The 27,578-nt window shown below is 40.7% G+C and overlaps 1 protein-coding gene across 1 annotated transcript in view; it reads right to left on the reverse strand.

Annotated features, from left to right (window-relative positions):
- SCAI (suppressor of cancer cell invasion) overlaps positions 1-27,578 on the reverse strand; it is a 151,502-nt gene that overhangs the window by 70,079 nt on the left and 53,845 nt on the right. Inside the window, exon 3 of the mRNA XM_047768385.1 lies at positions 3,881-4,012. Within this exon, the coding sequence (XP_047624341.1) occupies positions 3,881-4,012 (132 nt within the window). The remainder of the gene's footprint in view (positions 1-3,880; positions 4,013-27,578) is intronic.

The following is a 27,578-nucleotide window of genomic DNA, read 5'->3' on the forward strand; positions in this document are numbered from 1 at the left end:
CAGCCAAAACCTACAAAATAATTTAAATGTCCACCAACTCATGACTGGATAACTAACATGTGGTAAATTTGTACAATGGTATATTAACCTGTACAAAGGCAATAAAAGGAATACAGTAATGATACATGTTACTACATAGACAAAGGGGGTCAGAGTTATTATAACCATGTTAATGTTTTATGGGTTGAGAATAAAGTTGGGGAACCAAATGCCAGAGGGTAAGGTAGGGATTTTCATGCAAACTTGCTTTTTGTTTTTTGCTTTATTTTAGGGCTGCACTCATGGCATATGGAGGTTCCCAGGCTAGGGGTCACATTGGAACTGCAGCTGCCAGCCCAAGCCACAGCCACAGCAATGCCGGATCCTTAATGCACTGAGCCAGGCCAGGCTTGAACCCATGTCTTCATGGATACTAGCCAGGTTCGTTACCGCTGAGCCACAACAGGAACTCCTGGATGTCTCTTCTTTATGGTGGCAGTGAGGAAGAGAAAAAGGGAACTTTTCAGCCATGCACAAAAGGTGTGATATTGACCAAAGATGATGGCAAAGATTTCTCCATGTGCTCCTGCTGCCTGACGGTGGCCTGTGGTGAAATCTGGAAGGTCCAACATGGGCCAGAAGGCAGCTTGGGGAGGGAGGAACCCATTCCCTTCCCAGCAGTTATGCCTTGCTCAGGGCTATTCTCAAAAAAAACCAAACAAAACTGAGGAGTTCCTGTCGTGGCTCAGTGGTTAACGAATCCGACTAGGAACCATGAGGTTGCGGGTTCGATCCCTGGCTTTGCTCCGTGGGTTGAGGATCCTGCGTTGCCGTGAGCTGTGGTGTAGGTTGCAGACGCGGCTCGGATCCCACGGTGCTGTGGCTGTGGTGTAGGCCGGCGGCTACAGCTCCAATTAGACCCCTAGCCTGGGAACCTAGTCTCGGGAGTGGCCCTAGAAAAGGCAAAAAAAAAAAAAGACAAAAATTTGATGGGTCCTCAGTCTCCAGCCCTAGTCATGGCCCAAGCATAGAGACATGCACCAGGAGGATAGGGACCAGCCCACGTGCCTGGCTTTCTAACTCTTTAAATTTACCATCCCTTTAACTTTTTTATTTGCCTAAATAAACACGCACATGGAGATATGTGGGAAATTTGCTTAACCGATATGGTAAATCTGAGGCTAGAAGTGAGTAGACTATGGCCCTGGGTTTGTATTTTTATAAATTCCTCACAGATTATTTGAGGACAGAGGCTGTTAGTTTTATTTTCAAATTACCTACACCCAATATACAATGTGGCACATACTAGGGGCCAAAGGACTGTTGAATAAACAGGATAAGAAAGGAGAACAAACAAAAAAAGTCTAAGTAAGCAATTTTAAAGTTTTACAACATTATAGGGAAAAAAAAAAAAAAAAAAGGACTTAAAGCCCTGGCTCACTGGGGTAGTTTTTTGAATTACAATAGTGAAAGATAACAATTCTTTAATCCACAAAGCCAAAGAAAAATTTATGTCAAAGATTTCTTCTGCAGGAGTTCGAGTCATGGCTCAGTGGTGACGAAGCAGACCAGTATCCATAAGGATGTGGGTTCGATCCGTGGCCTCGCTCAGTGGGTTAAGGATCCAGCACTGCCCTGAACCATGCTGCAGGTCATGGACGTGGCTCAGATCCCAAATTGGTGTGGCTGCGGCTGCAGCTGGCAGCTGCAGCTCTGAGTCAACCCAAGCCTGGGAACTTTCATGTGCTGTGAGTTGGGCCCTAAAAAGCAAAGCAAAAAAAAAAATCTCTTCTGAAGCACAAGACAGAAGCAGCAGAGTGTAGGAGTTCAGAACCCTGTCTTTAGAATCCTTCACTTAACAAATGTTTATTAAGCGCCTGTAACGTGCAAGACCCTGGCTTAGGTCCTAGAAAAACAATGACAATCAGGGTCCTGCTCCTGGGGACCTTTCCTAAGAAGATACCATATGCAATTAAGCATGATAACTTGAGATGATGAGTTATATAAAGAAAATTAAATGAAAATAGAGATTTAAAAAAGTGTCTAAAAGCATACTTTTAAATAGAGTGGTCGTGGAAGATTCATTTGATGACCCTGTATTATCTTTATCATTATAAATTTTTTTTTTGTCTTTTGTATTTTTAGAGCCATACTCTCGAAATATGGAAGTTCCCAGGCTAGGGGTCGAATAGATGTAGCTGCTGGCCTACACCACAGCCACAGCAATGCCAGATCCGAGCCGCGTCTGTGACCTACACCACAGCTCATGGCAACACTGGATCCTTAACCCACCGAGCGAGGCCAGGGATCTAGCCCACAGCCTCATGGTTCCTAGTTGGTTTCGTTAACCACTGAGCCATGACAGGAACTCCTATAAATTTTTAAAAGATACATTAACTTTAAAATAAACTCTGCCAAAAAAATAATAAAAATAAAAATAATAAAATAAACTCTGCCCAGTACTGTTCCGAACTTAAGGATGTATAGTAGTTACAAAATATGTGAAAAAAAAAAAGATTTCATTTTTACCCAGAAATAAACTATAAAGTTTATACTCACTAATGCAACATTGTAAATCAACTACACTTCAATAAAAAAAAATTTTAAATAAATAAAATAAAAACAACTCACTAACTTTACAATTATTCATCCCTATATAAAATTTCAAAAATAGAAGTTCCCGTCGTGGGGCAGCAGAAACGAATCCAACTGGGAATCATGAAGTTGTGGGTTCGATCTCTGGCCTCACTCAGTGGGTTAAGGACCCAGCATTGCAGTGAGCTGTGATGTAGGCTGGTGGCTGTAGCTCCGATTAGATGCCTAGCATGGGAACCTCCACATGCCTTGGGTACAGCCCTAAAAAGCATTTAAAAAAAATTTTTTTTTTCAAAAATAAAACTTATTTATCCTCAGTATTTTACCAATTTTTTTATGGCTGGATCTAAGGTAATGAAGCTTTAAGTTGGAAGCAAGTCAATATCCTAAGAATCTCATGAACTGAAACATGGCTAAGCTATTTAAATACAAAATTATTTACCCACCACACACAAGAATACACAATCGAAGACACATTTTGCCAAAAGTGCATATAGCTTCTGCTACAAGTCAGGGCACATCCAACTAAAGCTAAAATTACAGTGTCTAGAACACTCCATCAGTACTTTAGTCAACAGATGCTTTAACCTAAGAAAAAGAAGCAAAGAATAAAAGAAATAAGCAAATAAACAAGTATACGAAAGGTGCAACATGGAGTTTCCATTGTGGCGCAGTGGTTAAGGAATCTGACTAGAAACCACGATGTTGCAGGTTCGATCTCTGGCCTTGCTCAGTGGGCTAAGGATATGGCGTTGCCGTGAGCTGTGGTGTGAGTTGTAGACGCGGCTCAGATCCTGCGTTGCTGTGGCTCTGGCATAGGCCGGTGGCTGCAGCTACGATTAGACCCCTAGCCTGGAAACCTCCATATGCCGCGGGAGCAGCCCTAGAAAAGGCAAAAAGACAAAACAACAACAACGACGACGACGACGACAACAACAACAAAAAGGTGCAACAGAAGAGAGGCCCTGGGCTCACTTGCATGTGCACCCTGGGCTCCTTAATCCCTGATCTTGCAGTGTGAAATCAGATGTAAAACAGGGGTGACATGGAGTAAGGATCCCAAACCTCCAACAAAATATCTCCTTCGTCTTGAATAAAACAATATAAGCTATCCTCCTCTCTTAGTGTGTTTTCATCTGAGAATGACGAAACAGGGTAAAAAAACAAAAGCACAATCATTCCTAGTACAGACATTTACATAACCCTCTCTCCATAACCTTTCCTTTATATAACACTCTACCCATAACCACACATCGGCCAAGATACAGAACTAGAGAAAAGTTTAAGCCATCAAGCATCCACTAACCTTAACCCATTGAACAGTTGCTTAGACTTATCCAGAAGATAACAAAAATCTGTAACTGTTTTCCTCTCTCCCTGTGGGATGTCATCTTCGGCACCTCCAGAGGACATGATTTCCTTAAGAGCAAACTCGGTCCTGTAAGAAAACATGTGTCCGTTTACCAAGTAGATGAAATACAAAAAGAAGCATACCTTAGTTATACCATCTGATAGCATTTCTATTTCTTTTCTTATTGAATCTTTAACACTGAAGTAAAGTTGATTTACAATGTTGTGTTATTTTCAGATATACAGCAAAGTGATTCAATTTTATATGTATATATAAAATAATATATACATGTATATACTTTTTCAGATTCTTTTCCCTTATGGGTTATTACAAAATGCTGAGTATAGTTCCCCATGCTATACAATAGGTCCTTGTTAGTTACCTATTTTATATATTAGTGTGTATATATGAATCCCAAATTCCTTATTTATCCTTCTCCCCTCCATCATTTAAGAGAGAGAAATCTTCTGATTACAATCAGGAGTTCCCATCATGGCGCAGAAGAAAAGAATCTGATAGGAACCATGAGGCTGCAGGTTTGATACCTGGCCTCGATCAGTGGATTAAGGATCCGGCGTTGCTGTGGCTGTGGTGTAGGTCAGCAGCTGTAGCTCCAATTAGACCCCTAGCCTGGGAACCTCCATATGCTGCAGGTGTGGCCCTAAAAAGCAAAAAAAAAAGAAAGAAAAAAAGAAATCTCTTGATTACAATCAAATCAAATTAATTTAAGTATCAGATAGTCTGGGAGAATAGATAATCTCATGCTGTGCATAGAAATGAAAATTGGTACACTCATATTAGAAAGCAATTTTAATAAAATAATAGTCTTTGATCCAATAGATATTATCTGAATGCCTATTATGGTCTGGGCACTCCTCTACATGATTAAGAAATAAAAATGTTGATCCTTTTAACCTATTTATCTTTTTGATCCATTCTGTATATCCATCCTGAAAAATGATCCTACAAATAGAAAACCCTTTGTACATAAAGATATTTATTTAAGTATCATAATATTTAAAAGCTGTTAAGAACCTAAAAAAAAAAAAAAGGAAATTGCTAAGTAATTCATAGAACACTAATGACTACACTTATACTTAAGGTGATAAGGCAGTAATATGGGCACACTTCATTGTAAGAGCAATATAAAAACCAAAGACATTGGAGTTCCTGTTGTGGCTAAGAAGGCTAAGAACCCGACTAGTATCCATGAGGATGTGAGTTCGATCCCTGGACTTGCTCAGTGGGTTAAGGATCCAGCGTTGCCACACGGTGCAGTGTAAATTGCAGATGCGGCTCGTATCTGGCGCTGCTGTGGCTGTGGTGGAGGCCGACAGCTGCAGCTCCTATTCAGCCCCTGGGAACTTCCATATGCTGCAGGTATGGCCCTAGAAAGAAAAAAACAAAAAACCACAGACACAAAGGTTCCTTTGTGGTGCAGCAGGTTAAGGATCCCATATGGCTGAAGCTGTAGTACAGGCTGCAACTATGGTGCAGGTTCGATCCCTGGCCCAGAAATTTCTAATGCCATAGCACAGCCAAAGAAAAAGATTAAAAAAAAACAAACAAACCACACATACACACACGTACATATATTTATTATTAAATCCAAACTATCTTCTTATGTAATCAATCACATTAGCCATTTTAAAAATAGCCAAGTAGTATATATACTACTATATAATATATATAGTGTGAACCTATATTAAAGAAAAAAAATTCATTTATGTTCACACACAGATAGAAATCCTGGGACAGAAGTTCCCACTGTGGCTCAGCAGGTTATGAACCCGACTAATATCCAGGAGGATGCAGGCTTGATCCCTGGCCTTGCTCAGTGGGTTAAAGATCCAGCATTGCCACAGGTACAGCATAGGTCGCAGATGCGACTTGGATCTGGAGTGGCTTCGGCCGTGGAGTAGGCCAGCAGCTGCTGCTCCAATTCAACCCCTAGCCTGGGAAGTATGCTGCAGGTGCAGCCCTAAAAAGCCAAAAAAATAAAATAAAAATAAAAAAGAAAGAAAAAGAAAGAAATCCCTGGGACAACATAGGGAAATTCAGTCCCAGTGAAAAAATAGGAAGAGCAGGCAAGGACCAGACACCAGAGATGTGAGTTAGCGTGTGGCATAGTTATTCTGACAATTTTTTTTCTCTCCAACACTGTCTTAAACAGACAATTGCAATTGCAAGGCAGGAAATCTGTCAGCAAGCTTCGAACTGTCAAGGGGCCTCAGGATAACATGTGGGTGGCACTGAAGTGGTTTACAAACGCACACGGTTTACAACATACACGGTCAGTACAGGGTGGTCCCTACATGTTCACAAGTTTCTTCCTCCCACCACCTCTTTCCACATGCCACAGACCAGGTGTTTTTAACTAAAGGAAACAGACCTTGAAAAGTGCAGAGTCTGGGAAGAGATTCTACACTGCGATGAACCTGGGCAAGTCCTCTCCCCACTTGGTGTTCATTCCTTCATTCTTTAAACCCAGAAGGAAAGGCACAAACTGAACTTTCTCTACCCCCCCCCCCCCCCCCCCCCGCCCCGCACCTCATGCGCCAAGGTGGCTAATAATATCCCCAGGACAAAGGGGTGCATAGAAGAAAAACAAAATAAAAGTTCAAGATAAACAAACTCAATAAGAAAGGATATTAGATATAAAACAGGAGGAAGGAGTCCCCATCATAGCGCAGTGGAAATGAGTCCAACTAGGAACCATGATGTTCTGGGTTCAATCTCTAGTCTTGCTCAGTGGATCCGGCGTTGTGGTGAGCTGTGGTGTAGGTTGCAGATGCAACTCAGATCTGGCTTGGCTGTGGCTATGGTGTAGGCCAGTAGCTGTAGCTCTGATTAGAACCCTAGCCTGGGAACCTCCATGTGCCGTGGGTGCGGCCTTAAAAATAAAATAAAATAAAATAAAATATTGTTGTTTCCCCAACACAATATTTTATTTAATTAATTAATTAATTAATTTCTTGGGCCGCAGGAGCGGCCCAAGAAAAGGCAAAAAGACAAAAAAATAAATTAATTAATTAAATAAAATATTGTGTTGGGGAAACAACAATATTTTATTTTATTTTATTTTATTTTTAAGGCCGCACCCACGGCACATGGAGGTTCCCAGGCTAGGGTTCTAATCAGAGCTACAGCTGCTGGCCTACACCACAGCCACAGCTAAGCCAGATCCGACTGCAACTGTGACATAACAATAAAAAATAAATTAAAAATAAATACATAAATAAATTTAGAAAACTTAAAATGTTAAAAATAAAGCAAAATAGGGAGAAAACATACTGAAGCAAATAAAAAATACTGGGTATGGGAGTTCCCATTGTGACTCAATGGAAATGAATCCAATTAGTATCCACGAGGATGTAATTTTGATCTCTGGCCCTGCTCGGTGGGTTAAAGATCTGGCTTTGCTGTGAGCTGTGTTGTAGGTTGCAGCTTGCATCTGGCATTGCTGTGGCTGTGGTATAGGCCAACAGCTGTAGCTCTGATTTGACCCCTAGCCTGGGAACTCCCATACGCTGCATCTGCAGCCGTAAAAAATGAAAAAATACTAAGAATGAAAAATACAATCACTGAAATAAACTTAATAGATGCAGAGACCGTAGAGCAGAAAGGATACAGCTGAACAAACTAATAAGCTAAATTATCAGGATTAAGGTCCTCTGGCAAAAGACATGAGGAAGAGATATAATACATAAAGAAAATTCAAGAGATACGGCAGAGAGAAATGAAGGAAATCAACATCCACATCAAAGTAGAAACAGAAGAAAAGAAAAAAGTATGTGAAGGTGACAAAATACTTGTAGAAACAAACTTCCATAAATTTCCCAGCATTAGAGAAAACATAAGACCTCAAACTAAAAAGACTCAAAGAAATTTTTTTTTTAAAAAAAAGAAAGAAAATACAAAGAAAAATCCCACAGCTAGAAACATTAAAGTGAAACTGAAGAATCCAGAGGAGTTCCTGCCGTGGCGCAGCGGAAACAAATCCGACTAGGAATCACGAGGTTGCGGGTTCGATCCCTGCCCTTGCTCAGTGGGTTAGGATCCAGCGTTGCCGTGAGCTGTGATGTAGGTCGCAGATGCGGCTCGGATCCTGTGTTGCTGTGGCTCTGGTGTAGGCCAGCAGCTAAAGCTCCCTAGCCTAGGAACCTCCATATGCCATGGGAGCGGCCCAAGTATGTGAAGGTGACAAAATACTTGCAGAAAAAAGACAAAAAAAAAAAACAAAAAACAAATACGAAAAGGGATAAGGTCAGAATGAACACGGTGGATTGAAACTGGAAGTATGGCTAATGAATTTTAAAAAGCAGAGACATAAATGTGTTGGGGGGGTTGTAACAGCACATACATACTCCCCAGGTCTGAACATCTGTCCAATGAGAGGGCCTGGGATCACTGACCACCTCCCCCGATCAATAGTACAGACATACTGAGCACCCAAATCTTGTCTTCTAACACCACTCTCCAATAGAGGGAACCAGAGCTCCTTGGAGAATTGTAACAGGCTAATAGCCCTGAGGCAGAAAAAGCACAAGATGAATCCGGAATATCTGTGCCAGAGAGCAACAACGTGCTCAAAGAATGAAAGGGACAAATCAAAAAGACATAGGGCCTCAGTGATTATCAACAGATGAATGATAAAGAAAATGTGGTATATGTACATAGTAGAATATTATTCAGCCATTAAAAAGCCATTCAGCTGGGGCTGCTGCTGTGGCATGGGTTAGATCTCTGGCCTGGGAATTTCCATATGCAGCAAAAAAAAGGGGGCGGGATAGGAGGGGGAGTCCTGCTATTTAGACCAGCATGGATGGAACTTGAGGGCATTATCTTAAGTGAAATAAATCACACCATAGGATCTTACTTATATGTGGAATCTCATAGAAAAAACCAAACTCACAGAAACAGAGAACAGACTCATTACCTGAGGTAGGGGTGAGGAGGGACAGAAAACAGTGAAAGTTGTCAAAAGATACAAACCTCAAGTGATAAAATAAATAAGCTCTGGAGATGTGATGTTGAGCATCGTGACTACAGCTAACAATACTGTAGTGTATACCTGAAAACTGCCAAGAAAGTAGATCTTAAAAGAGCTCATCAGGAGTTCCCGTCGTGGCACAGTGGTTAACGAATCCGACTAGGAACCATGAGGTTGCGGGTTCCGTCCCTGCCCTTGCTCAGTGGGTTAACGATCCGGTGTTGCCGTGAGCTGTGGTGTAGGTTGCAGACGCGGCTCGGATCCCGCGTTGCTGTGGCTCTGGCGTAGGCCAGTGGCTACAGCTCCGATTCAACCCCTAGCCTGGGAACCTTCATATGCCGCAGGAGCGGCCCAAGAAATAGCAAAAAGACAAAAAAAAAAAAAGAGCTCATCACAAGAAAACAAATTGGCAACTACGTGATATGATGGATATTATTATCTAGACTTACCATGGTTATCATTTTGCAATATATAATATGTCAAAGCATTATGTGTATACCTTAAACTGATAGGATGTTACATGTCAATGATATCTCAAAAAATTAGAATACATAAATAAAAAATCAAGGATACAAAAAAGGACACGGGATCTAGCTTGAAGGAGCTCCCACTGGCCAGACTGGGGATAATTTCAATATCAAAATAAACCATGACAGTAATGAATTATAACCTCCTAAAGAAAATAAGAAATAATAAAGCAATACTGATATAAATGAACGAATAAATGTAAAGTCTGAGAGTGAATGGGACAGTTCCAGAGCACTGCTCACAAAATACACACTAATTCCAAAAGGAAAAAGTAACATCACAGCAATGAAATCGGACAGACGACCCCTTGATTAAGTGATCAAAGTGAACATCATTCATATAAAGACAAATCAGAATCTTGTATCACCAGTTAGCGCAAGAAGTGATTTTCCTGCCAAAGACCCATAATTTAAACCTAATCATGAGGAAACAGACAAAACCAAATTGGGAGAGATAGCCTACAAAATAACCAAGCTGTAATCTCCAAAAGTGTCAAAGATGTTCCTCCGAAGAAAAGGAAGACTGAGGTGCGATGCCTGATTCTGAACTGGATCTTTCTGCTGTAAAGGATATTACTAGGACAAATGGTAAAGTCTGAATGGGATCTGAGAACTAGATGGCAGTAATACATCAATATTATTTAGAAAAAAAAGCATGAAACCTTGCCAGTAACAAACCAAAACATCCTAAAATAACAAAGTTAACACATTAAAAATACACTGCTCAGCAACCTAAATGTCCCTCAACAGATGAATGGATAAGGATGTGATACATAGATACAATGGATTACTACAATAAAAAGAATGAAATACTGACGTTTGCAGCAACATGGCTGGACCTAGACATTATCATACTAAGTGAAGTGAGTCAGACAGAGAAGGACAAATACCATATGACATCAGTTACACTCAGAATCTAAAATACGACACAAGCTTAATTATAAAACAGAAGCAGACTCACAGACATAAAAAACAAACATGGTTACCAAAGAGGAAAGGGAGTAGAGGAGAGAAAAATTAGGAGTATGAGATTATATACAATAGATAAACAACAAGGTCTTACTGTACAGCACAAGGCACTATATTTAATATCTTGTAGCAATAATCTATGATGGAAAAGAATCTGGAAAGAAAATATGTAGCTGAATCACTTTGCTTATACACCTAAAACGGACACAACATTGTAAATCAACTGTACTTCAATTAAAAAACAAATAAATAGGGGAGTTTCCGTTGTGGCGCAGTGGTTAACGAATCCGACTAGGAACCATGAGGTTGCGGGTTTGGTCCCTGCCCTTGCTCAGTGGGTTAACGATCCGGCGTTGCCGTGAGCTGTGGTGTAGGTTGCAGACGCGGCTCAGATCCCGCGTTGCTGTGGCTCTGGCGTAGGCCGGTGGCTGCAGCTCCGATTCGACCCCTAGCCTGGGAATCTCCATATGCCGCGGGAGCAGCCCAAGAAATAGCAAAAAGACAAAAAAAAAAAAAAACCACCACAAATAAATAGTAAAAAGAAGAAGTATGAAATTTTTAAAAGGCAAAAAACAAAGTGATGGGCATACAAAAAATATATACAGAATTCCCGTGGTGGCTCAGTAGTTAACGAATCTGACTGGGAACCATGAGGTTGCGGGTTCAGTCCCTGATCTTGCTCAGTGGGTTGACGATCTGGCGTTGCCGTGAGCTATGGTGTAGGTCGCAGACGCGGCTCGGATCCTGTGCTGCTGTGGCTCTGGCGTAGGCCGGCAGCTATAGCTGCGATTCGACCCCTAGCCTGGGAGCCTCCATGTGCCGCGAGAGCGGCCCAAGAAATGGCAAAAAACAAACAAAACAAACAAACAAACAAAATATATATATGTATAGTAATGACTGGAGTTGAGTGTGTCCTAGAACCAGCATCTTTGCTAGGGGCAGTGTAAATTAGTGCAGACCTTTGAGACTCACAGTGGATACTGAGCAACACGTACATTCTTTCATTAGACTCAGCAATTACATCCCTGGAAGCTTTTCTTAAGGAACATATTAACCATCATTACTGATAAATTACTCATAACTGGTAAAGAACTGCTGGCCCGCCTCACCCACCACTCTCACACAATTACCTATTCTCCAACCACACTGAGACACGTACAAGTCTCTGAACCAGTCCTGCTCTTATAACATCACAATTTGGCCTATGCTGTTCACCTGGAGACTTGTATGCATATTTCAAGATATTATTCAAATGGCATCTTTTCAGTAAAACCTTTCTTGAAAAATCGAATCTCTCGCTGGCACTTAACATATTATCAGGTCAGCATTTCCGTAAAATGTTATACATATAACAATTGATGGTTAAAAAAAAAGTTTGTTTCACCCTCCAGACCTACACTGTCCAAAACTGGAGTCACTGGCTACATGTGGCTTCTTAGCCCTTGAAACATGGCTACTCTAAGTTGAGAGGTGTTGTAAATGCAAAATACATCAAAATTAGAAGACTTAGTATGAAAACAAGGGATATAAAAATCTCATTAATTTTTATATTGTGACATGTCTAAATAACAATATTTTGGTTATTCAATAAAATATACTATTAAAATTAATTTCATCTATCTCTCTTTAATGTGATTATATTTCCATCTAATAGATATAAAACTGTTAATATTCATAGATGATACAAACTTCTCCATTGAAATTTCAAAAGAACGTAGAGATTAAGTATTAGAATTAATCAGTGAGTTTAGCAAAGTTACGGGATATGATGTGAATTATAAAAAGCCCAACCATATTTCTAGCCCCAAGAACAAATAATTAGAAGTGAAACTTTAAAGAAAAATTATATCATTTATAAGAGCATCAAACAAAAACAAGTAATTAGAAATAAACATAATGCAAATGTGGAAGATCTCATCACAGAAAACTGTGAAACTCTGAGAGGTAAATTAAAGAAGATTTAATAGAAAAGTAAGAATATGCCATGCTTTTTTATTTTTTATTTTTTGGTCTTTTTTGCTTTTTCCAGGGCTGCTCCCGTGGCATATGGACGTTCCCAGGCTAGGGGTCAAATCAGAGCTGTAGCCACCAGCCTACGCCAGAGCCACAGCCAACACGGGATCTGAGCCACGTCTGCGACCTACACCACAGCTCACGGCAACACCGGATCCTTAACCCACCGAGTGAGGCCAGGGATCGAACCCGCGACCTCATGGTTCCTAGTCAGATTCATTAACCACCGCGCCAGGACAGGAACTCGAGAACATGCCATGCTTTTTAACTCAAAAGTTTCAAAATTATAAAGACATCAATTCTCCCTAAATTGACCTATAGATTTAATGCAATACTAATCAAAATCTTAAGTTTATTTGTGATAAAGGAAAAACTGGCTCTATAATTTATATGGGAATACCAAGAGCCAAAATCAGCTAAAATAACCTTAAAGAATAACAAGATGGAAGGGCTTATTCCACTGGATTTTGAGACTTCTGTAAAGCTGCAGGGCTGAAGGCTGTGGTATTGGTGCAGGAAGAGAAAAACAGATCAATACAACAGAATAAAGAGTTGAGAAATGATCCACATGTACAGGATCCTTGATATGTAACAAAGGTGGTAGTAAGGCAACCAGAAAAAATAGTTTATTTAAAAAAAGAAAGAAAGGGGAAAAGAGCTAGTGCTGGGTCAACTGGATATCTAAATTAGAAGAAAAACCATGAATCTTGACTCCGACCTACATCATACACAAATATAAATTCTAGGTAGACTGTGGATATAAACATAAAAGGTAAAATAAAATAGTTATGTTATGATAATATAAGGCTATCCCTATGACCATGGGGTAAAAAAAGATTTCTTAAACAGATTACCAAGAAAAATTGGATAGTTTTAAAAATCAAATACACAGTGTGTTCATCAAAAAACACCATTAAGGAGTTCCTGTTGTGGTTCAGTGGGTTGAGGAAGTGGGTTTGATCCTTGGCCTCTCTCCGTGTGTTAAGGATCCAGTGTTGCCATGAGCTGCAGGGTAGGTCACAGATGTGGCTAAGATCCCACATTGCTGTGGCCACGGCGCAGGCCAGCAGCTGCAGCTCTGATTCAACCCCTAGCCCAGGAACTTCCATATGCTGCAGGTGGGGCCGTTAAGAAAAAAAAAAAAGATACCATTAAGAGAGTGAAAAGACAAACCACAGAGGAAAGGAAGTTATTCGCAATATATATTTGACAAAGGGTTTTTAACCAAAACAATAACTGAAGAACCTCTACAAGTCAGTAAGAAAAGGCAATCAAATAGTCCAACAAAAAAAGGAGAGGGTGAGGGTGAGCAAAAGGCTTGAGCATACGTTTCACAAAAGGGGATGACCAAATGAAAGGGTGGTGACTTTCATTAGTCATCAGAGAAGTGTAAGTTAAAGTGACAGATCTACCAGAATGTCTCAAATGTTTTTTAAAATACTGATAACCCCATGTGTTGAAAGAAATGTGCAGCAATAGGAACTACTAAAAAAAGATTTAGCAATATCTACTAATGTATGCGCAGCCACTAGGAATATACCAATAGATATGCACTGGGTATGCACCAAAAGACATTAACATGAATGTTCATAGAAGTAAAATCTGTAACTACCAAAATCTGGAATCAATCAAGTATCTATCAATAGTGAAATAGATAAATAAGTGGAATATTATAGTGTAATGAAAATGAACCCACTACAGCTACCTGCAATACCATGGATGAACCCAGCACACTGTTGAGTGAGTTGAGTGAAAACCCAAAAGAATACATACTGTATGACTCTAATACATAAGGTACAAAACAGATAAAAACTAAACTATGGTAATTGACAAACTGATCAAGATAATGGTTCCTTTTAGGGAGGAAGCAGGAAATAAGAGGAATGCTAGAAATATTTCATTTCTTGACCTGGAGTTAACACTGTGAAAATTCATTGAGCTACACAGTTATTATGTGAAGAGAAAGAAGAGGGAAGATGAACACCAGACTCACGTGGTTTTACAAATAAGCTTTGCCACTTAAAAAAACAGGTAACGTTGGGTACATTTCCCTTCCAACATTCATTTTAATGTATACTTCCCTTCCAACATTCATTATAATGAGCTAACTTAACCCTGACACCAAAGGGAAGGACAATATAAAAAAGCAAAATAACAAGCCAAGCTCCATCTTATACAAACAGTTGTCATGGCCTCAAATGCTTACAGTATTAATAGATCATGGATAATTGAAACTTTAATATAAAACTGTGAATACAATTTCACAAATACAATTTCACTGGTTTCCTTAAAAATAAATGGTAGATTAAGACATGAATGAAATACATATATCTATCAATTATGGGGAAAAATACATTTGATCATGTAAAAACAAGGCTGGTTCTATAGACATTTATGGAAAGCATATATGTAACCATACCACATGGGTAACAATAAAAGTGGAGACAGAGAGGAGTTCCCTCTGTGGCACAGAGATCAGAAGCATCTCTGGAGCACCAGGAGATGGGTTCAATCCCCAGCCTGGCTCAGTAGGTTGAGGATCTGGCATTGCCACAGCTGTGGCGTGCTTGCAGCTGCAGCTGGGATCTGATCCTTGACCAGGGAACTCCGTATGTCACAGGGCAGCCAAAAAAAGAAGAGACAAAGAAAAAAAGACATACTTTTTTTTTTTTTTTATTTTATCTATTTGTTATTTCTTGGGCCGCTTCCGAGGCATATGGAGGTTCCCAGGCGAGGGGTCTAATCGGAGCTGTAGCCACCGGCCTACACCAGAGCCACAGCAACGCAGGATCCGAGCCGCGTCTGCAACCTACACCACAGCTCACGGCAACGCCGGATCGTTAACCCACTGAGCAAGGGCAGGGACCAAACCCGCAACCTCGTGGTTCCTAGTCGGATTCGTTAACCACTGCGCCACGACGGGAACTCCAAAAGACATACTTTGTTGAGGGTTGAATTGCATCTCCCCCAGCCAAAAAAGTATGTTGAAGTCCTTACCCCTTGTACCTCTCAGTGTGAGCTTATTTGGAAATAGTGTGTTTGCAGATAGAATTAAGATGTAAGTTAAGGAGTTCCCGTCGTGGCGCAGTGGTTGACGAATCCGACTAGGAACCATGAGGTTTCGGGTTCGGTCCCTGCCCTTGCTCAGTGGGTTAACGATCCGGCGTTGCCGTGAGCTGTGGTGTAGGTTGCAGACGAGGCTCGGATCCCGCGTTGCTGTGGCTCTGGCGTAGGCCGGTGGCTACAGCTCCGATTCAACCCCTAGCCTGGGAACCTCCATATGCCGCGGGAGCGGTCCAAGAAATAGCAACAACAATAACAACAACAACAACAAAAAGACAAAAAAAAAAAGATGTAAGTTAACACGAAGTCATATTCCAACAGAGTGAGTCCGAACTCCAGTATGACCGGTGTCCTTATAAGCTGAGGAAAACAGACACAGAGACAGACACCCACAGAGAGGAGAATGCTATGTGAAGACAGAGGGAAGACAGCCAAACGAAGAAAGAGACAGAGATTGGAGCTCTTCGTAGCTACAAGCCAAGGAACGCCGAAGAACCACCAGAAGCTAAGCAAAAGGCACAGGACCAATCCTGCCAACACTTTGATGGCTGTATGGTCTCCTGTGTGTGAGAGCACAAATTTCTGCTATTTTAAGCCACCCAGTTTGTGGTAATTTGTTACAGCAGCCCAAGGACACACAATTGTACATATACCAACGTCTGTACAGGACAGAGTCCTAACACATTACAAAATGGGCACATGAGCAAAAGAGCACCGAAAGCAGATGACTGCTCAAGGACTTGTTCTGCAAAACACAGGACATCTGGCAAGTTACAGACCTGCTTCGTTGACAATTTCTTTTTAGAGGCAGTCTTGACAAAGCAACACGAGAAATTGCTTTGGATTTAATTCTGAGTAAGTGATTGGCAATGTGAAAGTATGAACGAAATCAGAGAAAATTATATATGACAGATAACATCAGAACAGGAAGCACAATGCAGTGTCAGAACAGAGTGGAAAGGGCCCTGGATTAGGACAGAAGTAGCATTCCTATTCCAAATACTTCCTAGTTTTGTGATGGTAAACAAATAAAAAACTGTAGCTAACACTTTGAGTTGCAGGTTTTTAATCTACAAAAGCAAGCAATTTACACTTGTTCTGCCTAGCTCAGATAAGGGTTGTGAAGAGAGAACGAAAGGATGTAGGTGTGAAAGGAGTCAGAAAACACTATATAATATACACTATCACCGTCATTATTTCGCAGTTTAGTAATGTTTCAAAAAGATAGGGAACGACCCTGTGATTAGACCAAAAGAAACAGGCTGAGGAAGGAATGGAATATACATGAAATGACACCAAAATACAATACAAGATTTATTCTGACCAAGAGAAGGTATAGAAATCACATGGTAGAAAAGAGATCATTATCTGATACATTCAGATATTTTAAAAGACAGGTAAAAGGATGGTATACTTAAGTATCAGCATTAGAGAGTGTCACACATATGTTTGCTCAGCTATCAAAATGGAACATTAATCATAGCTTCCAGGAGTTCCCATTGTGGCTCAGTGGTAACGAACCCAACTAGTATCCACGAGGACACAGGTTTGATCCCTGGCCTTGCTCAGGGGGTTAAGGATCTGGCGTTGCTGTGAGCTGCGGTGTAGGCCGGTGGCTACAGCTCTGATTCAACCCCTAGCCTGGGAACTTCCATATGACGTGGGCACAGCCCTACAAAGACAAAAAAAAAAAAAAAAAAGCTTCTTCATAAAGTTATTGGGCAATAAAATGAACTAATGGATATAAAATTGCCCTGCAAATTATAATTCACTTTAAAATTATTTTTAAAATGTTATAAGTGCACCCAAAACAGAACATAAATTGAAAAATACCAAGTACAGAAAAAATGTTGAGTGTGTGTCTGTGCGAGGGGTGATGATGATGGTTTTACTGTATTTAGTGTAAAAGGAACAAGGAGCTACTACTTGGTCAGATGGTGTTCTTATAATATGAACCAAACAGAGTGCAAAGCATCTTCACATACCACAGTTAGCAGAAAACTACCTGGAATTATACAGAGATTATTTTCTGAGAATAATTCTTCTGAATTACTCCAACATGTGACTGCAGTTAAGTTCCAAGCTGTATTAATGACCGAAAGGGCATTCCCTGGTGGTCTAGTGGTTAGGACTTGGTGCTTTCACCACTGCAGCCAGGTTCAATCCCAGGTTTGGGAACTGAGATCCCACATCAAGCTACTGGGTGCCACACCAAAAAAAAAAAAAATTAAGAGAAATCCATAGGTACCAAATTTCTCTTAGTTCCAGATATAAAGAAACTGAATGAATTGAGGGCAAAGAGAGGTGAAGGAAAAAAAAAGCCAACGGCATCAGAGCACAGAGCAGTGCTGATACACATGTAGCCAGAAGGCCATTTGAAAGATGTCAGAGTTCCCACCGTGGCACAATGAGATCCATGATCTCTGGAGCACTGGGGGTGCAGGTCCGACCCTCGGCCTTGCACAGTGGGTTAAAGGATCCCATATGGCGTGGGTTGCAGCTGCAGCTTGGATCTGATCGCTAGACCAGGAACTCCACATGTTGTGGGACAAAAACAAACAACAAAAAACAAAACAAGATATTTGTCCAGGAGACTATAACGATACCTTTTTTTTTTTTTTCCTTTTTAGGGCTGCACCCGAGGCACATGGAGGTTCCCAGGCTAGGGGTCTAATTGGAGCTACAGCTGCCAGTCCACACCACAGCCACAGCAACATCAGATTCGGGCCGTGTCTGTAATCTACACCACAGGTCATGGCAATGCCAGATCCTTGATCCACTGAGCAAGGCCAGAGATCAAACTCGAAACCTCATGGTTCTCGGTCGGATTAGTTTCTGCTGTGCCATGACTGGAACTCCTCATTTTTGCCTACCGAATGTGAAAAAGGAGATATGTTTACCTAATACTTACATATATGCAAATTTTAGTATTTATTCAGGTGAGTGAACAGCACACAGACTAACAGAAAGCAAAGAAAGCCACTCTGTCAGTCGTCTACAAAAAATTACTATTAGCAAGATACATGCAAAGACTACTTATGAAGTTAATGAGGCAGAAAACACAAAAATATGCAAACTGAAAGTACAAAAATATTTGTACTCCAGAGAATGGTGTGAGGAAACATGACTTAAAGCAGCCTAGGGCGAATAATTCATAAAAACTGTCTTGGGTGGAAAACCCATAGAGGCAGCAGTTAAATACAATGTAGTTCAATTTAAAGAGCCTTTTAGGGAGTTCCCATTGTGGCTGGGCGGTTAACAAACCCAACGAGGATCCATGAGGATGTGAGTTCATGGCCTTGCTCAGTGGGTTGAGGATTCAGTGTTCCTGTGAGTTGTGGTATAGGTTGCAGACGCTGCTCAGATCTGGCATTACTGTGGCGTAGACGGGCAGCTGCAGCTCTGATTCAACCCCTAGTACGGGAACTTCCATATCCACATGCCGCAGGTGCGGCTGTAAAAAACAAAAATAAATAAATAAATAAATAAATAAATAAATAAATAAATAAATAAAGAGCCTTTTAGTCACAACACAAAAACTCAAGAGGGTGGAGTTCCCACTGTGGCGCAATGGGACAAGTGGTGTCTCTGCAGCACTAGGACTCAGGTTCAATCCTTGGCCTGGTGCAGTGGGTTCAAAGATCCAGCATTGCTGCAACTGCAGCTCTAATCTGATCCCTGGCCTGGGAACTCCATATCCCACCAGATGGCCAAAAGGGAAAAAAACATATAAATAACTCTAAAGGGAACAAGATCGAGCCTGAGTCTTAATCACCAGCCAAAACACTACGTTTACGTAATAGGTAAAGAAGTGCAGGCCCTATAGACTTTTCCTTCTTTTCTTTTTTTTTTTAATTCAATAATGCTTTTTATTTTTTCCATTATAGCTGGTTTACAGTGTTCTTAATGACAGACAAAGATGGCAGCAGCCACAGCCAAAGGTCTACACAGAGAGCATGCTAAAAACAGGTAACATGAAAATCATTTCAGACCACCCGAAACCAGCATCTCAGCATACTCTGAGAGGAGGCTGTTAACCAGGCAAATACCTGATTTGTATTAAGCAAAAATTTTTTTAAGTATTAAGAGATACTGGGAGTTCCTGTCGTGGTGCAGTGGTTAACGAATCCGACTAGGAACCATGAGGTTGCGGGTTCGATCCCTGCCCTTGCTCAGTGGGTTAACGATCCGGTGTTGCCGTGAGCTGTGGTGTAGGTTGCAGACGTGGCTCGGATCCCACGTTGCTGTGGCTCTGGCATAGGCCGGTAGCTACAGCTCCGATTAGACCCCTAGCCTGGGAACCTCCATATGCAAAAAGACCAAAAAAAAAAAAAAAAAAGAGAGAGATACTTGTGATTTATATACTGTAACATATACTGCTTCCCTAAACTGCATGTTTTATCTCCAATAAGGTGGAAGAAGAAGTAAGAAAATAATAAACTTTTCATCAAAAGAGAAAGGAAAATTACTATTTCTTTTAGCAATAACTGACTGGAGATATACATATAAAATAAACAAAGTTATAATACGATTATTTGACATACACATGTATATTACATAACTTTGAGACAGGACTCATACACCAATTTACCTATTTAAGTGTATAGGTCAATGGTTTTAAATATATTTCTAAGTTATGCAACCATCACCACATCCAAGTTTATATTTTGGGGTTTTTTTGGTTTATTTTTACTTTTTTTAGGGCCGCACCTGTGACACATGGAGGTTGCCAAGCTAGGAACTGCACTGCCGGCCTACATCACAGTCACAGCACTGCCAGAGCCAAGTCACATCTGTGACCTATGCCACAGCTTGCGGCAACAGCGGATCTTAACCCACTGAGCGAGGCCAGGGACTGCACCGGCATCCTCATGGATACCAGTCAGAGTCTTAACCCACTGAGCCACAACAGGAACTCCTCTTTATAACTGAATAATATTCTATTGTATACATACAGCATATTTTGTTTAGCCATGTAACAGTTGATGGACATCTGAACTCACTTCATTTTTGGCCTATTATGAATAACACTGCTGTGAACATTTGTTTTTACAGGTTTTGGTGTGGGCATATGCTTTCATTTCCCTTGGTTTATACCTATCAGTAAAATGGGGGGGTCACAGGGTAACTCTAGGTTTAGCCTTTTGAGGAACTAAGAGACTGTTTCCCAAATGACTGCACCACTTTACAATTGCAGCAGTATGAGGGGTCCTACGTCTCTACATCCTTGGCAATACTCTCTGCCATTAGCTATTCCAGTGGGTGTGAAGCAGTATCTCACTGCGGTTTTGATTCGCAATTCCCTGAGACTAATAATGTTGAGCATACTTTCATGTGCTTCCTGGTCCTTTATATATCTCCTTTGAAGTAATGTATACTCAAATCCTTTGCCTATTTTTAAATGAGTTGTGTTTTAATTATTGAGTTGTAAGAGTGCATTATTTATTCTAGATAGAAGTAGCTCACCAGATGTGATTTGCACATATGTTCTCCCTTTCCGTGGTTTATCTTATCACTTTCTTAGATTGGTTATATTTGTATTTTTTTATCTTTTGTCATTTTAACCTTTACTTTTATCAAAATGCTAAAAGTATTAGCAATGAGCAATTCACTAGTACTCAAAACACTTAGATGAAAAGCAGCAGTCCGCTAGCTCACCATTCCTCCACCAGCTCTATATCACCAGCATCGGCAACTCTCAAATCTTCTGGCTGATTCGCCTTGTAGTTTCCCTACAATCCTACATAAGAAGCTTTTCATGTAATTGCTTGATTCACCCATTTTTGACATTATAAATTTTCTAAAATTACAAATAAGGAATTAGTTCTTTTATGCTACTAGAATCTCTCCCAATATAGTTATATCATTATTTAGGGTTAAATCAATTAATCTTTATATTATGTACCATCCAGTTAAACCAATAATTAATGTTTAAATAATGAACCTTTTTATTGCTTCATTATGTGGCATATAAGAGGGTATGAAGAGGGAGAGAAGATCAGCATATATTGAGATGGGCCCTCAGACTCTTTTCACTGGTGGTACGTTGCACTTCTTTTAAAATGCATTTGTCAAGTCTTAGTAGAAAATTTATCACAGCTGTAGTTAAATGCTATATTGTTTAATCTAATTTCACAGAGAAAGCATCTTCAAATAAAAACGCCTTCACCCACCTCAACTACTCATTCATTGAGGGGAACCCTATTCTTTCGGTCCATGCATGATACTACTATTCTGTGGACACGGTGACAACTACAGAAGTTCTAAGACGGTGCTTAAGAAATTCTAGTAAAGGGTTCCTGTTGTGGCTCAGTGGTTAACAAATCCGACTAGGAACCATGAGGTTGTAGGTTCGATCCCTGGCCCGGTTCAGTGGGTTAAGGATCCGGCGTTGCTGTGAGCTGTCGTGTAGGTCGCAGATGCAGCTCAGACCCCCCCTCTGCTGTGGCTGTGGCATAGGCTGGTGGCTACATCTCTGATTAGACCCCTAGCCTGGGAACCTCCATATGCCACCATAGTGGCCCTAGAAAAGGCAAAAAGACACAAAAACAAACAAACAAAAAAAATCACTAAAACTAATTTTTTAAAATGGACTTTGTGGAGTTCCCATTATGGTACAGCAGAAACGAATCTGACTAGGAACCAAGAGGCTGTGAGTCTGATCCCTGGCCTCTCTCAGTGGGTTAAGGATTTGGTGTTGCCGTGAGCTGTGGTGTAGGTTGCAGAAGCGGCTCGGATCCCGCGTTGTTGTGGCTGTGGTATAGGCCAGCAGCTGATTCGACCCCTAGCCTGAGAACTGCCATATGCCACGGGTACAGCCCTAAAAAGCAAAGATAATTTAAAAAAAAAAAAAAATGGACTTTGGTTATCAGGTTATCTTGCTAAGGAATGACTCTAATTACTAGATATCTGACTTACGTATTATTATTATTGTTGTTGTTGTTGTTTTGCCTTTTCTAAGGCTATTCCTGTGGCATACAGAGGTTCCCAGGCTAGGGGTCTAAACAGAGCTGTAGCCCTGGCCCACGCCAGAGCCAGAGCAATGCGGGATTGGAGCCGCATCTGCAACCTACGCCACAGCTCACAGCAATGCCGGATCCTTAACCCACTGAGGAAGGCCAGGGATTGAACCTGCAACCTCACGGTTCCTAGTCAGATTTGTTAACCACTGTGCCATGACGGGAACTCTGTGGTCATATTATTTGACTTTTCTAAGCTTTGAAATTTCTTCAACTCCAAAGTAGGGATTATAATATTTAACCATCATATAGCTTTTTTAAAAAAATTTAGTTAAATTTATTTTTTATGTTAAATGATTTTTCTTTTTTCTATTATAGCTGGTTTACAGTGTTCTGTCAATTTTCTACTGTACAGCAAGGTGACACAGTCAAACATACATATATATACATTCTTTTTCTGATATTATCCTCCATCATGCTCCATCATAAGTGACTAGATATATTTCCCTGTGCTATACAGCAGGATCTCACTGCTTATCCATTCCAAAGGCAATAGTTTGCTTCTATTAACCGAAAATTCCCAGTCCGTCCCACCCCCTCCCCCTTGGCAACCACAAGTCTATTCTCCAAGTCCATGATTTTCTTTTCTGTGGAAAGTTTCATTTGTGCTGTATATGAGATTCCAGATATAAGTGGTATCATATAGTATTTGTCTTTTTCTTTCTGACTTACTTCTCTCAGTATGAGAATCTCTAGTTCCAACCATGTTGCTGCAAATGGCATTATTTTGTTCTTTTTTGTGGCTGAATAGTATTCCACTGTATATACATTTTCTTAATCCAGTCAGTCCTCTGTCAATGGACATTTAGGTTGTTTCCATGTCTTGGCTATTGTGAATAGTGCTACAATGAATATGCGGGTGCATGTGTCTATTTCAAGGAAAGTTTTGTCTGGATATATATGCTCAAGAGTGGGATTGCTGGGTCATATGATAGTTCTATATTTGGTTTTCTGAGGTACCTCCATAATGTCTTCCATAGTGGTTGCACCAATTTACATTCCCACCAACAGTGTAAGAGGGTTTCCTTTTCTCCACACCCTCTCCAGCATTTGTTATTTGTGGACTTATTAATGATGGCCAGTCTGGTGCAAGGTGGTACCTCATAGTAGTTTTGATGTGCATTTCTCTAATAATCATGGATGGTGTGCATTTTTTCATGTGCTTGTTGGCCATCTGTATATCTTCTTTGGAGAAATGTCTATTCAGGTCTGTTGCTCATTTTTCAAGTGGGTTGTTGGCTTTTTTGCTGTTGAGTTGTATAAGTTGTTTGTATATTTCAGAGATTAAGCCCTTGTCAGTCGCATCATTTGAAACTATTTTCTCCCATTCTATAGATTGTATTTTTGTTTTTTTTATGGTTTCCTTTGCTGTGCAAAAGCTTGTCAGTTTGATTATGTCCCATTGGTTTATTTTTGCTTTTATTTCTGTTGCCTTGGGAGAATAACCTGAGAAAACATTTGTAAGGTTGATGTCAGAGAATGTTTTGCCTATGTTCTCTTCTAGGAGTTTGATGGTGTCTTGTCTTACATTTAAGTCTTTTAGCCATTTTGAGTTTATTTTTGTGCGTGGGGAGAGGGTGTGTCCCAGTTTCACTGATTTACATGCGGCTGTCTAGTTTTCCCAGCATCACTTGCTGAAAGGACTCTCTTTTTCCCATTTTATATTCTTGACTCCTTTGTCAAAGACTAATTGACCCTAGGTATCTGGATTTATTTCTGGGTTCTCTATTCTGTTCCATTGGTCTGTATGTCCGTTTTGGTACCAGTACCACGCTGTCTTGATCACTCCCTACAAACAAAAGTCCAGGACTAGATGGCTTCACATGCAAATTCTACCAAACATACAAAGAGGAACTTATACCCATCCTCCTTAAACTTTTCCAAAAGGTTGAAGAAGAAGGAACACTCCCAAAGACATTCTATGAAGCCACCATCACCCTAATACCAAAATCAAAGGTACTACGAAAAAAGAAAATTATAGGCCAATATCTTTGATGAATAGAGATGCAAAAATTCTCAGCAAAATCTTAGCCAACCGAATCCAACAACATATAAAAAAGATCATACAGGAGTTCCCGTCGTGGCGCAGTGGTTAACGAATCCGACTAGGAACCATGAGGTTGCAGGTTCGGTCCCTGCCCTTGCTCAGTGGGTTAACGATCCGGCATTGCCGTGAGCTGTGGTGTAGGTTGCGGACACGGCTCGGATCCCGCGTTGCTGTGACTCTGGCGTAGGCCAGTGGCTACAGCTCCGATTCAACCCCTAGCCTGGGAACCTCCATATGCAACAACAACAACAACGACAAAAAAAAAAAAGACAAAAGACAAAAAAAAAAAAAAAGATCATACACCACGACCAGGTAGGATTTATCCCAGGTTCACAAGGATGGTTCAACATACACAAATCAATCAATGTCATACACCACATTAACAAAAGAAAAGTCAAAAACCAAGTGATCATCTAAATAGATGCAGAAAAAGCATTTGACAAAGTCCAACATCCACTCATGATAAAAACTCTTACCAAAGTGGGTATAGAGGGAACATTCCTTAACATAATCAAAGCCATTTATGACAAATCCACAACAAATATAATACTCAATGGAGAAAAGCTGAAAGCCTTCCCCCTAAAATCTGAAACAAGGATGCTCACTCTCACCCCTGTTATTCAACATAGTATTGGAAGTCCTAGCCACAGCAATCAGACAAACAAAAGAAATAAAAGGTATTCAAAATTGGAAGAGAAGAGGTAAAACTGTTATGTATGCAGACGACATGACACTAGATATAGAAAATCCTAAGGCCTCAACACAAAAATACTCGAGCTGATCAAAGAATGCAGTAAAGTAGCAGGAAACAGGATTAACATTCAGAATTTTTTTCAGTTGCATTTCTGTATACTAAAAATGAAATATTAGAAAAGGAATACAAAAATGCAATACCTTTCAAACTCGCACCCAAAAAAATCGAATACCTGGGAACAAAGCTGACCAAGGAGGTGAAAGACTTATATGCTGAGAACTATAAAACATTAATCAAGGAAATTAAAGAGGATTCAAAGAAATGGAAAGATATTCCATGTTCCTGGGTTGAAAAAATTATCGTAAAAATGGCCATACTACCCAAAGCAATCTACAGATTCAATGCAATTTCTATCAAATTACCCATGACATTTTTCACAGAACTAGAGCAAACAATCCAAAAATTTATATGGAACCACAAAGACCCAGAATTGCCAAAGTAATCCTGAAGAACAAAAACCAAGTAGACGGCATAACTCTCCCTGACTTCAGGCAGTGTGTGTGTGTGTGTGTTTTAATGGCTGCACCTGTGGCACATGGACGTTCCTGGGCCAGGCAGTGTGAGTGTAAGTGTGTGTGTGTTTTAATGGCTGCGCCTGTGGCACACGGAAGTTCCTGGGCCAGGCAGTGTGAGTGTGAGTGTGTGTGTGTGTTTTAATGGCTGCACCTGTGGCACATGGAAGTTCCTGGGCCAGGCAGTGTGAGTGTGAGTGTGAGTGTGTGTGTGTGTGTATTTTAATGGCTGCACCCGTGGCACATGGAAGTTCCCGGGCCAGGGATCAAATCAGAGCTGCAGTTGTGGCCTGTGCCATAGTCACGGCAACCCCGGATCTGAGCCCCATCTGCAACCCCTGTCACAACATACGGCAACGTCGGGTCCTTAACCCACTGAGCCGCCACAGGAACTCCTCATATAGCTATTACAATGATTCAATTAGATGATATTCATAACACTACAGTCTAGGAAGTACACATAGTAATATTAAAACTGGCAATTTATACCATCAATCACAATACAACAGTCCAATGTGAGTTCATTCATCTGATAAATACAGACTGAAAGCCTCCTATACACAATTTATTTTTTTAGGTGCTGGAATACAGCAGTGAACAAAACAGGCAAAAACCATGCTTTCACAGAGACAAAAATAAGATAAAAGAAATAAAATATTCCAAGTGCTAAGAAGTACTAGGAATAAAACACAGCAGAGAGTGTGGCTGGGGGGAATATTTAGTTAGAATAGGTGAGGTGACCTCTGAGAAGGTAACACTGAAAGAGAGACCAAGAGGAAGTGAAGAGGGAGCCAAGGAAGGACCGGGAAGGCTCCAGGTGGAGGGAACAAGCACAAGGTGCTGAGGCAGGTTTGTGCTTGGAAGGAACAGCAAGAGGTTCTGTCTATAAATATAACACTAAGAACAAAACAAAACCTAGCTCCTCAAAATTAATGTAAAAACGATTTGTGGATGCTGCTTTTTGAGCCTATATGAAAGAGACAGAGGCTAGGAGTTCCCCCCGTGGTGCAGAGGAAACGAATCAGACTAGTATCCATGAGGATGCACGTTCGACCCCTGGCCTCGCTCAGTGGGTCAGAGATCCAGCATTGCTATGAGCTGTGGTGTAGGTCACAGATGTGGCTTGGATCGCAAGTTGCTGTGGCTGTGGCCGGCAGCTGTAGCTCCCATTTGACCCCTAGCCTGGGAACCTCCATATGCCTTGGGTGCGGCCCTAAAAAGCTTAAAAAAAGAGAGACAGAGAGACAGAAACAGAGGCTAAAATCCAGACACTAGTTTTCCAAGCCCAGCATCCTGGTGGGAGCAGGCACACTTTTTCTATTTGACCCACCGAACCAGAGAGAGACTGATTTTTTTCTACTTGGAACATAGGTTCCAAGTAAGCCCCTGAAGCCCCTACAGGAATGCCATTTCAGTAGAATTTATTAAATCTACGGTCATCAAAGTGGTGTCAATATGCCTGTCAACTAGGAAATGGAAACAGACTATGTTGAACGATATTCTATAATGACATTCACTAACAGAGTTATAAAGTGAGATAACCACAACTTTCATTGTTCTTTATCTTGATAAAAATATTTCAGCCAAACAAGTTCAAATAGGGCCGTGAGATATACACTGGGTTTGGACTCTCTTCAGCCAAGTACAGTTCTCAACTGGGCCATATTCTTCGACGTCGCTTGGGTTCCTCGCTTGTAAAGGATAATAAATGCTGCTCTATCTTAGCACTGTGAGAAACTCTACTCAAATGGAACCT

The sequence above is a fragment of the Phacochoerus africanus genome, chromosome 2, assembly GCF_016906955.1.
Source record: "Phacochoerus africanus isolate WHEZ1 chromosome 2, ROS_Pafr_v1, whole genome shotgun sequence".
Lineage (NCBI taxonomy): Eukaryota > Metazoa > Chordata > Mammalia > Artiodactyla > Suidae > Phacochoerus > Phacochoerus africanus.